At 45.9% G+C, this 12,173-nt stretch overlaps 1 protein-coding gene across 1 annotated transcript in view; it reads left to right on the forward strand.

Annotated features, from left to right (window-relative positions):
• The window catches only part of IGF2R (insulin like growth factor 2 receptor), a 133,628-nt gene that overhangs the window by 68,124 nt on the left and 53,331 nt on the right, over positions 1-12,173 (forward strand). The window contains exons 11-18 of the mRNA XM_050789196.1: positions 2,147-2,311; positions 4,942-5,082; positions 6,272-6,415; positions 7,504-7,641; positions 8,262-8,409; positions 8,926-9,103; positions 9,566-9,681; positions 10,148-10,316. Coding sequence (XP_050645153.1) covers positions 2,147-2,311; positions 4,942-5,082; positions 6,272-6,415; positions 7,504-7,641; positions 8,262-8,409; positions 8,926-9,103; positions 9,566-9,681; positions 10,148-10,316 — 1,199 coding nt within the window. The remainder of the gene's footprint in view (positions 1-2,146; positions 2,312-4,941; positions 5,083-6,271; positions 6,416-7,503; positions 7,642-8,261; positions 8,410-8,925; positions 9,104-9,565; positions 9,682-10,147; positions 10,317-12,173) is intronic.

Genomic DNA, 12,173 nt, shown 5'->3' on the forward strand with positions numbered 1-12,173 from the left:
GAACCGAAGTGGTTTGGGAGAGGGGAGCACAACTTACTGTTCTGCTAACATTCTTTGAGGAATGAAGTAAGAATACGTGTAAGGTACATAGCAATGGTTATTTACAGTGGACTCTGCCTGCAGATTATTAGTACGTCTCAGATGCAAAACCAGCTCAAAAGTACGGACGAGTACTAGGACGATTTGTAGTGGTATTTAATTGTTTGTAAACTTACCTGGTAAAAGAAAAACGCAGTGAATGCTTCACGTTTGCAGAACACAAATCTTTTTCAATAGTGAAATGTGAATCCAGTAGGATTAAACTGTGTGTAAACCTTGTGGGCGGGATGAAGAGAAGCAGAGGCGCGTCATTATTGCTAAGTTAGTTCGCCGACAACCTCAGGGGCCAAACCAAACAAACAAAAAACACAGGAGAGAAAACCAAAGAAAAAAAGGAAAGTAGAAAAAAACCCCACAGTAGAGTGGGGAGATCTTGCCTTGTGGTTATGAGCATGGATGAGGCCAGACCCTCGGTCTGATTCGCACTGCCCTAGTTTTTAGTTATGAAACCATAAGCAAATTATTTAGGCATCCTAAATCTGCAAAATGGTGCTAAAATTGTACCTTTGCCATAGGGTTTTGAGGATCAAATAGATTAATATAGTCATGTGTTGCTTAACAATGAGAGTATGTTCTGAGAAATGTGTCTTTAGGTGATTTTGTCATTGTATGAACATCATAGAGTGTACTTAACACACACCTAGATGGTATATCTTGCTGCACACCTAAGCTATATGGTGTAGCCTATTGCTCCTGGGCTACAAGTGTGTACAGCACGTGAGTGTACTGAGTACTGCTGGCAGTTGTAACACAATGGTAAGTATTTGAGTATCTAAATATATCTAAACATAGAAAAGGTCCAGTAAAAATACGGTATTACAATCTTTTGAGACCACTGTTGTATATGCAGTCTGCTGTTGACCAAATGTTATGCAGCACGTAACTGCATAAAGAAAGTACTTAAACAGAGCCTGTTTTTCTGCAGCTCGCCCTTATGTAGCTGAGATGCTGAGCTCAGTGGCTGGCTGCGACTGTGCTCAGTACAGGTTCACTGCTGTGGCTGGTAGTATAATTATAGTGATGACACTGTTAAAGATTTGGTAGAAATTACAATTGAAGTATCGTTTGCTCTTGATACAGAATCTTTCTTCCCATTTTCGTAGATCATTGCATAGCTTATGATACCAAACCGCAAGGAGGCAGATCACATGGTGGGAGGCTCAGACAAGGATTATGAAACCATCAGGGTTGGGAAAAGGAGGGTTGTGCCCACGGCCCCCTAGTCTGGAAAGGTGCAGGCATAGGATTTCCAGCAAGGAGCAAGTCAGCAAAGCCTCCGAATCTCCGCGTCCATGGGATGGGGACGTGACCTGTGAAGAGCTGGTTTTCAGACTTAGACCTGAACTATTCCTGCTGAGGAATGGGAAGTCTGGGGGGCTCACTCTTGGTGGAAGAAGAGGCTCAATTTGAGGAAGGTGTTACAGACAGGTGCACTGACGGAGCCACAGAATGCCAGCACTGTTTGAAGATGTGCCGCTAACATTGTTGGGCTGGCATAGGACCTTGGCGTGCTTTCACTGGGAGCAACTGACTGTAGGTGGTTTCCACCCATGTTTTACTTTAGGGATGAGTCCCAGAGAACTTGTCTTGTTCACAGTCGCATCACGAAGTCAGTGGTGCTCAGGGAACTAGAGCTCCATTTCTGTCTTCTTTTCTGCGAGTCCCCAGTGTCACCCAGAGATGTTCAGAAGCCTCTGGGAGCTGATCATAGCCCGGGAGCAGAGGATCCCACTCACTGCCCTTGCGTTCCTCCTGCCTGCCCTTTTAATCTTATCTTTGAAGGCGCTGTACACGGCCTCTGTCAATGTCTCCCAAGGTGAAAGGCACGCTGGCCTGCCAGCCTGCCATCGAGGACTTAGGGTTAAGCATCTGAAGCTCAATAGAAGCCTCTGCCATCTCAGACCCCCAAGGTCTCTAAGAAAGTCTGGACCTGAATTTTTTCACTGGTCAGTTGGCATTGGTCCTGTTCAGTTTCTTCCTTGCTCCTTAGCTGTTCCTCAGTTTTGGTCACGTATGGAGTTTAAATTTCTCCTCTTGAATCGTACAGGTAAAGATGGGAAAGGAAATCCTGTATTCACAGGAGAGGTTGACTGCACCTACTTCTTCACATGGGACACGAAATACGCCTGTGTTAAGGAGAAGGAAGACCTTCTCTGCGGTGCCGTCGACGGGAAGAAGCGCTACGACCTGTCCGCGCTGGTCCGCCACGCAGGTACTGCCCTCCTTGCCGTGTGGGTCTCAGTCCATGTGTTCGTGGAACAATTTCCCTGAGTACTTTTGGAAATGCTGTTACTATTTTCTTTGTCAGTGGGCTGGGTCACAGCCCACCGCCCGCTTTTTTCATGTGGCTGTATGAATTATTAGAAGGAGCATTGGATTGGGAGGTGGAGTATCTGAATCTGAGACCAGCATTATTGTTTTCTGGTCGGGTTACCTTGGGCTGCCCTGCACCTGCAGGGTGTCAGGCCTGTGCTCTGTTGTTTAGAAGCTTACTTGCTTGCTTTTTTTTCCTTTAAAGTTTTTTTTTTCTCTCTTATAACAGCCTTCCCATAGGCCATATTCCCACTTAACACAGGAACTCTCAGGCCCACAGAGTGGAGCTGCGGCTCAGTTGCTGTCTTTTGACCTTGTGTTTTTACCCTTTTACACACTGCCTCTGTTCCGTCTCTGAGGTGGGATCTGCAGCCTCTGCCCCCTGGGGTTCTTCTGTTTGGATCCTCTAGGCAGATGGATGTGTGCCTTGGGCCGCTGTTCACTGGTGCCTCAGTGGTGTGCAGTGGGCTTGTCCTCGAGGCTGAGCTTGCTGTTGCACAGCAGGCACTGGACGAGGTGCCGAGGAGGCAGCAGTGCCCCCCACAGCACAGTCCCTGTCCTCGGGGGCTTGGAATTTAGCAGGAAACAGAGCAGATCGAGTAAGAAGAATGGGAGTCTCAAGCAGGGATAATCTGATGGGGGAGATTTCTGGTTTTACCCTTTTGGCAGCTCAAATTAGTTGTGCAGAAGCCAGTTGCCTCTGTAAGGGGGAGATGACCTGAAGCAGAGAGAATGACTTGCTTCATGTAATTACCAACCAGAACAGTCACAGAACTGCTGGCGGTATGTTCTCGCTCGTAAGTGGGAGTTGAACATTGAGAACACGTGGACACACAGGGGAACAGCACACACCAGGGCCTGTTTAGGGTTGGGGGCGAAGGGAGGGAACTCAGAGGATGGGTCAGTAGGTGCAGCAAACCACCATGGCACATGTATACCTATATAACACACCTGCATGTTCTGCACATGTATGTCTTTTTTTTTTTTTTTTTTTTAGAAAAATAAAACTGCAGCGGTGACAGGACTGCTGCTCCTGTCCTCTGAGCCCCACCTGGTTTGGAAAATACCAGGTTAGAAAGAGGAATGAATCCCTCTTGTGGAGTGTTTGAGAACCTGCCTCACTGTGAACCGCCTGGGCAGTGAGTGCTGGCAGTGCTGTTGTGGTTAAACACCCTGTGCGCTGCAGGGAACGGTGCCGTAATTCATTCTGCCACATGTGTGCTAGTGAAGACACTGGTTTTCTGTGAAGTGGAAAGAGTTCTAGCTGCAGAGTTGGAGACCTGGCTGAGGACTGATGTTGCCACACCCAATTGCGTTTGCTTGAGCGAGCTGCTCTCCCAGCCCGAGTTTCTTCCAGTAAAGTGGGTGGTCCTGTGAGATCCCTTAAGTCAACCTTTTTTTTTTTTTAAAAAAAAAAATCACTGTGTATAAGAGACAACCTAGGACCTGTGAGATAAGGAGAGAGATATTTTTCAATCTGTAGACTTCCTGACACAGCTCTGGTCTCTTGGAATCTGGAGTATTTCGTGGCATTTGCACGGAGATAGCCCTAAGGAAGTTACGAGGGGAGAGCTAAAACTGCTCCTTACTGCTTGAAGAAGTCCCTTAAGACTTTACAGCCCACCTGGCTCCACCCCAGACTTCCAGTATTTAGGGCAGGTCCTTGTTCACATGCACAGTCTTGTATGGTTTCTTTTAGGCTGTTGACATTGGAAAGTACTTCTCCAAATGTACTGTATCACCACTGAGGAGTCATGGGGTTTTTGCCTTCCAAACCCCAGTACCCAACCTGCAAAGGGAGCGTTTTCAAATGAGAAGATGTATTTTTATATCTTTACCTCCTTCTTTACACACTTTCTAAGTTACTTCTTCAGCGACTGTTCACCGTGTGGTTTGCTTTTTGTGGATGCCCTTGCCCTCGCGTGCTGCGCTGGTGACACTCAGCTGGTGTCCCCTCACCTCCTGCAGGCGCCTAATCAGTGTCTGCTCACACTCACCAGCTCATGAGTCTTGTGAGTTCAGCGGCCACCTGTGGTACCTTGCTTGTCTTCTGTGGTAGCATGCATTGTGTCCTGCACCGAGTCTGCAGTTGTGTAAGAGGTTGCTGGCTTTTTTTAGCTGCACAGGCCTTCACAGGGGCTGAGCTGAGCTGGTGTATTATCAATGGTGTACCACTCTACTACGGCCCAAGACACAGGATGGCTTCTTGATTTGGGTTTTCAGTTTCTAATTTCATACTGTGGGGCTTGGGAGAATTTTGCTATTTAATTCTCTATCACCCAGTTGGGCCTACTCTTCTGAAGAAGTATTGGGGTGTAGTTTGTTTCTGTCACATTAAATGAGAAACCTGAGAATCTCGGTGAATTTTTGTGCCTTCAGTCTGCCCGGGTTCCAGAAACGTGAGCGCTGGGGATTGAGGGACGAAGTGCTTTGGGAGCTCTGGTCCCTTGACCTTTGGCTTCATCACCATTTATTCTGTGACTCACAGAAATCAGCATTGCTTTTGGCTAAAATACACTTTTGTTACAGAACCAGAGCAGAATTGGGAAGCCGTGGATGGCAGCCAGACGGAAACAGAGAAGAAGCATTTTTTCATTAATATCTGTCACAGAGTGCTGCAGGCAGGCAAGGCGCGCGGGTGCCCCGAGGATGCGGCAGTGTGCGCAGTGGGTGAGTTGTGTCCGGAGGGAAGATCTAGGTGATGGTTTTCTAGGGCATCCAGTTGGGAGTGAGTTAGAAGATCTTCCTGTGGTTCATCTAAGCCTCCTCTTTCTATATTCACATAAAGGATGGTAAAACATTTTTATTCATGAATCAAATGTCGCTGACTGCTTGATGCGCTCTGGAATCCTGAAGTTGGCTGTAGCTTCCTGATATGGGCTAAAGCCATAACTGGGAACAGAAGGAACCATGTGGAAAATACTACGTCATCTTTTGAGTTTGTAACCTGAAGAATATCATTGCCAGTATTTGTGTACAAGTAATTTTATTTTTTTAAACAACTTTATTGCCTAGAATTGTTCAAAAGTTGTGGCTTAAGGAAAGTGTAATCTCAGCTGTAGCCCTAGTGTAGGAGGGGCCTGCATGCTTCGCTTCCTTTTGCTGTCATTGGTTTGGTCCCGTAACTGTCATGTAGAGACTCCTCAATTATTTGATACAGGTATTTAGCACATTCATTTTTGTCTTTTATGACTCACTTTGAAAATGCCAGGCTATGAGAATCTGTTAAAAGCATTCAGTAAGAAATTGTGAGCCTCGGTTGGATTTTAGGAATGACCCTGGTATTCAGAATTGCTGGTGTGTCTTCAAAAGCAGGTTCAGGCATGTCCATGTCTTTACTAAGAAGGACTTCGGAGCAGACTTTTAATCCTTTATAATAAAAAGCAAGTGAACCAAGAAGTAAGTGGCCTCCCGCTTGGGTTGCTAAACAGGTTTCGTTAGTTTCTGCTTTGGATATGAGACACATTCTCACCCTTTGGCTGTGTGGCTGTGCTTTCAAAAGACTTTGTGTCTTGGGATAGCTGAAGCCCCGACAGTGGCGGACAGTGTCAGTTTACAGTTGGCGCTGATGCATGTTGCAAAAGCCATTTGGTTTTTCATTTTGCGTCATTCATGGCACTTTCCTGCTGAGCCTATGGATGACCTTGGAGGACCCCGACGTGGCTGGTAACATCTAGTCAAACGTGGCACTCTAGGGAAACCCATCGGCTGCCCTGGGGGGTTCGGTGGGCTGGAGAAGGGGCTGCACTGGCTGGGTTTGGGCTGATTTCTTCTTTCTTTTTTTTTAATCACTTCTTTGTCCACATGATGATAATTTTTAACCATATCTTTTTTTTTTTTCCTCCCCTTTCTCTTCCAGATAAGAATGGAAGTAAAAATCTGGGAAAATTTATTTCTTCTCCCACAAAAGAGAAAGGCAACATTCAACTCTCTTATTCAGATGGTGATGATTGTGGTCATGGCAAGAAAATAAGAACTAATATCACACTTGTATGCAAGCCAGGTAAAAATTTTAAAAACGATGAAATCTTTTGTTGGGTCCTGCCAGAGGTCCTGCATTCTTCATATCTCTGTTCCTCATCAGTCACTGCAAAGGTGATCAGACAGATTGGCATGGTGTTAAGCATTTTGAGTTCCAGAATCTTTGGTGATGGGAACTAGGTCATTTGGATTTTTCCCCTCATCCCCTCCCCAAAACCAAATGAGAAATGGAGAAACCAGATGGCGTCAGAAGGAAGTGTTGTGGGTCTCGGCACTGCATCCTCTTCCTCGGGACTGATGCGGGGCCAGTCATGCGGTTACTTAACTTCCTCCAAAGGGGAAAAAAATCATAAATGGTTTAAAACATTGCCCATGATCTCACCACTTAAACACAATGCTAATTTTCATTACCTTTATTTATAGGTGTATGTTTTTACGAAGTCAAAACTTTTATGTTAACAAATCTTAATGTTTCTCAAAGTGTAGTATTTTGTAAATACTCTTCTGTGTTTCACAGTTCTATTAATAATTTTTAGGAACTTCCTTGCTGACATGGTGTGGTTTTACTATTTTTAAACATTTTTCTGATTGTTGGATTAATAGCACATTTCCAGTATTGCTAATCGTGCCATTATGTATCCTCTCTCTACCTCCCATCGAAATATTTTCTTTGGATAAGTTCCCAGCTGTGGGATAAAGTCAGAAGCTAGGATCATTTTGTTTGTTTGTTTGTTTTACGGTAAAATATACAACATAACATACAATTTACCATCTTAACCACTTAAGTGTGTAGATTGGTGACATTGTTGTGTAATACCATCATCATCCATCTCCAGAACTTTTTCATCCTCCCAGACTGAAACTCAGTTCCCATTAAACACAGCTCTCCATTCCCTCTCGTTTACTTTTTGTCTCTATGGATTTGACTGTTCTAGATACCTCATATAGATGGAATGCTACAGTATTTGTAGGGCTGTTTTTTGACCCTTCCATGCATTCTACCTCATTTCCTGCTGTCCCTTCCAAGTCTACTTCTAACAGAGAAGAATGAGGGAAGATTTTTTAGAAATGAATGGATTAGTGATCCCCATCTCTTTTCCCCATTGACAGGTGATCTGGAAAGTGCACCAGTGTTGAGAACTTCTGGGGAAGGCGGTTGCTTTTATGAGTTTGAGTGGCACACAGCTGCGGCCTGTGTGCTGTCGAAGACAGAAGGGGAGAACTGCACGGTCTTTGACTCCCAGGCAGGTCTGTGTCCGAGCAGGACCTCTGTGTTAATGTGACTTGGAACCACTTAAGGTTTTTTCCTAAACATTCTCTGTGAGGTTTTCAAGGTAACCTGCCTTAGAATTTTATTCATGCTGTTTGAACACAATTCTGAACAGCCGATGTTTGGGACTTATTTGAGATATTGAAAATACTATCTTAAATTCATTATTGAGGTGGGTTTGCTGAATGTAAAACTTTTGGAACTCAAGGGAGTAAATTAGGTTTGAAAAGGCTTTCACGTGAATTCTAAGGCAAGAAACCTCTCTGAGGGAGACCTTACAAGAAGGCCATAATATTGTGCTCATCCTACTTTGAATGTGCTGGTTGTTTATTAGCCAGCAGTTATGGGCTTTTTTGAATAGGGCTTCAGGCTAACCCAGTAGAAGGGAATGGTGGAGTTGGATCCATCTCGAAGGAAAATGTTAGTAATCGCGGTTCTGGTGGCCTCAAGGGGCAGTGTCTCTTCTGCCTCCTCCACTTCTTCCTGCCATTGGGAGCCTCCTGGGAAGGACCTCTGCCTTTCAAACTGTGGGGTGAGACCACTCTGTTAACTGTTCGGACTGACCTTCCATAATTTTACTGTTTTTCTTCTTTTTTAGGGTTTTCTTTTGACTTGTCACCTCTCACAAAGAAAAATGGTGCCTATAAAGTTGAGACAAAGAAGTATGACTTTTATATAAATGTGTGTGGCCCAGTGTCTGTGAGCCCCTGTCAGCCAGACTCAGGAGCCTGCCAGGTGGCAAAAAGGCAAGTAACTAGCTTCTCAGTTCTGTTTCATCCTTAGGTATTACGTGCTAACAAATATTTTTTTCAGGAATAGGTGTGTTCTCACTTAATGTCATCGCTTTATGACAAGCATTTAAATAGTGATGAGACCTGGTCTGAAAACTGAAGGACGTTAGGAGTTTAATTTCCCAGAGGAAGGAGCAGGCCCGTCCTTGGGAAAGAAGGGTGGATTGAGGTCATGCCTCACTTGTGTGCATTTTGCGCTTCTCATTTCCTAGATATTTCTGTGCGTATTTCTGCATTCTGTGTAGCTTTAGTTCGAATGAAGTGAGTTGTCTAAACCAGTGGTGCCAAGAGGAGATTTGGGTCCCAGTGTCCCTGCTGCAGTTAGAGACCTTCTGTGGGTTCCTGTGGTCTGCAGCCCTGGCCTGGTTCTGGTGACTCCCCACGTCGCTCACGGGCCCTCCCTTCAGTGTGGCAGCTTTGCACTGCTTCTGCCCTCAGGCCTTTGCTGAGAGAAATGTGTGTTTATTTCAGTGACGAGAAGACTTGGAACTTGGGACTGAGTAATGCGAAGCTTTCGTATTATGATGGGATGATCCAACTGAACTACAGAGGTGGCACGCCTTATAACAACGAAAGACACACACCGAGAGCTACGCTCATCACCTTTCTCTGTGATCGAGACGCCGGGGTGGGCTTCCCTGAATATCAGGTAGGAATGTTTGTCCCTCATCGCGCTCCCTGAGGCTACTCGCGCCTGTGCTGGGCCTTTCATTGAGAGGCAGAGCTTGTGTCAGTCTGGGTTTCTGGCCAAATCATCACCATAATTAGATTTGACAGGGTACCTAGGCAGTATTAGTTTCTTAAGCTGTTTATTTAGTGGGTTGTGCACCTTAATAACAGCCCACAAGCCTGTCAGTTTTGGGTACCAAACATGCAAAAGCATTAAAAAAATCCTGAATTAACCCCCACTTAGCAGAGGCTAAGTTTTCATCCTGATATATTACTGAGCAATCTTCCTTTAATAAAATGAAGGGAGATGGGCAGAGTAGGCTTTTTTCCACAGTTTCTCATTGGGAACACTGGTCTTATCCTTTTTTGAATCCTGGCTTTATGTCATGGGTCTTTCTCTTTTTGCCACCCCTCCCTGCATTTCTCTGCTGCCGTGGATTAGGAAGAGGATAACTCCACCTACAACTTCCGGTGGTACACCAGCTATGCCTGCCCGGAGGAGCCCCTGGAGTGCGTGGTGACCGACCCCTCCACACTGGAGCAGTACGACCTCTCCAGGTGAGGCAGAGTCAGCTGCTCTGTTTTTGGCCTGGTGCAGATGCTGAGGTTGCGGGTGTTGCTGGCGAGCCTGTGACTGAGCTGATGATGGGGTGTGATGCTGGCTCTGGGGCTGCAGGACCAAGGTGGGGCATTTTCAGCAGAGTGAATTCTAATAACAGTCTGGTCGCCTTTGGGATAGCAACCAGTCTTGGCCACAGCAGAGCCTCAGCCTTTAGCTTCATCATTTAAACCAATGACTGTCAGTTCAGAGGCATGGGGGACAGTTAAGGTCCACTGCATACTGAGTTTAGCGAAGGTTGAGTGTAATCCTGGTGCGTCATGAGTCCAGACAGGCCAACTTCTGGTTGTGTGATTGGTGGAGCATGCTTTATTTGGTAGCTTTACTTCCCCAACTACATAGAAATAAATTAGACTGAAACGTGTAAGCTCTTAAAGAGCGTATAATTTTGCTTTGAAATTTTAGTCTGGCAAAATCTGAAGGTGGCCCTGGAGGAAACTGGTACGCCATGGACAACTCAGGGGAACATGTCACGTGGAGGAAATACTACATTAACGTGTGTCGGCCTCTGAATCCAGTGCCGGGCTGCAACCGGTATGCATCGGCTTGCCAGATGAAGTATGAAAAAGATCAGGTGAGTCTGTTTTCACTGCTTGTCTCCTTTGCCCTCCTAATTCCGTGACTTAGTGGGAGGAGGTGGTTATTTTGGGACATCCAGATCAAAGGCGGCACAGCTGCTCGAGAGAAATCCTCTGAGTAGGAGTGGGGCCTCCATGTGAACTCGTCTGCCCCCTGTAGGAGCACAAGTGTGTCACACAGGAATCATCGTTCACGTGGAGAATGCTGTGTTGGAGACCTTTGATCACACAAAGGGCAGAGGAAGCACCGAATGGTTATGTCTATCCTGAATTCAAAAGCGTCTTTAGGTGCTTTCAGCAGACACCTGTGAAAAAGAGAGTTTTGCTTCCAAAAGCTCTTGCTTCTGGATTGATTAGGGGGAGAAAGCGGTTTGGGAGAGTTGCTGTGGATGAAATAGATTCCAGCACGCGCTCCCAGTCGCTGCAGTTCGTCACTGGGTTGAGTGCAGTCACTGAAAGAACATTTGCCTGTCTCCTGTGGTCGCTGTGCGTGATGAATCCTAGAATAGAGATGTCTCTGGAAGTTGGCTTCTGTAAAAATAGCATGTTGGGGATGTACTTTTCTTAGTGTATGCTAATGGCAGCTTGGAGGTTTTTGAAAGGAAGGTGGCAAGTGTGCTCTGGTGATTAGGAATCGAGTTCCTGGTTGTGTTTACCTGTGTACATGTGTGTTCTTTACTGGAGCAGTGACTTCAGTGTACAGTCAGTCCTCATTATTCACAGATTCTGCATCTGTGAACTTGCCTATTTGAGAACACTTGTAACTCCAAAATCACCGTGCGGAGCACCCCCTCAGTCATTGCTGGAACGAGTGTAGTGGCCCAGTGTGCATAGTGCCCGACAAGCGTGTTCCTGGTTGATGCTGAACAGGGGGATGCTCTGGGCTCATTTCTGCCTCACCCTGAGATGAGCAGAGGATGGAGAGGGCGAGGCAGTGCAGTGCAAAAGCTCCAGCCCTGGGGCCAGTTGGACGGGGTCTGAATTCCAACTCTGGCATCTCAACTCAGAGATGCTCCAGAGCTGGAACTTCCGCGCTGCACTGCCTTGTAAGGTCTCCCTAAGAGAAGTTTCTTGCCTAGAATTCACACTAAAGCCTTTTCAAACGTGACTTATTCCCTTGTGTTCTGAAAGTTTCGTGGGGCAGCCTCAGGTGAGCCACTTAATACTCCTGAGCCTCGTTTTTCCTTTTGTAAAATAAAGAGAATAGAATCCGTCAGCATGAGTTGTCTTGGGATTTCAGATTATAATCTGTGTGTAATAGGTTTGTTTGCCTGGTATACAGCCAGTCAGCACACTGCGACATTGGGGATTACAGCTGAGAGAGAGTTTAATTGTAGGGCAGGCGAATGAGGAGATGAGAAGAAACCTCAAATTCACCTCCCCAAGGAATTTGGGTTTAGGGACTTAAGGGATTTGGAGCGGGCCAAGGTGTGGGGATTGTTTATTGGTAGAAGAGTGCCGGGTGAAGTCATGGGATGGGGAGATGAAGAAACTGCATTTGGCTCCCTGTAGGAAGGTGTCAGTCGTTCCACCGGAATTCAGGATCCGAAGAACATCTTACGCAATTCTTGAACGAAAGCCTTATGATTCTAACACCAGTGATTCTTTCTGTAGCAATAATGGGGATGCGAGTAGTATCTAGTGCTACGTGACTTTCAGTTACAGCCAGCATGCAGCCTGATTGCTGCTTAATTGTGTGCCTGGAACCCAGCATGCAGTTGTTGTTAACTCTTTGAGGATGGTTTCCTATTCCATATGTAATAAGGGGATTTCCCCAGGAGCAGTGGTTCTGTATTCGATAATTCATTGTTTGCTGCAACTTTATAGAATGTAACCACCACCAATAACAAATT

This window comes from Macaca thibetana, chromosome 4, assembly GCF_024542745.1.
Source record: "Macaca thibetana thibetana isolate TM-01 chromosome 4, ASM2454274v1, whole genome shotgun sequence".
Classification (NCBI taxonomy): domain Eukaryota; kingdom Metazoa; phylum Chordata; class Mammalia; order Primates; family Cercopithecidae; genus Macaca; species Macaca thibetana.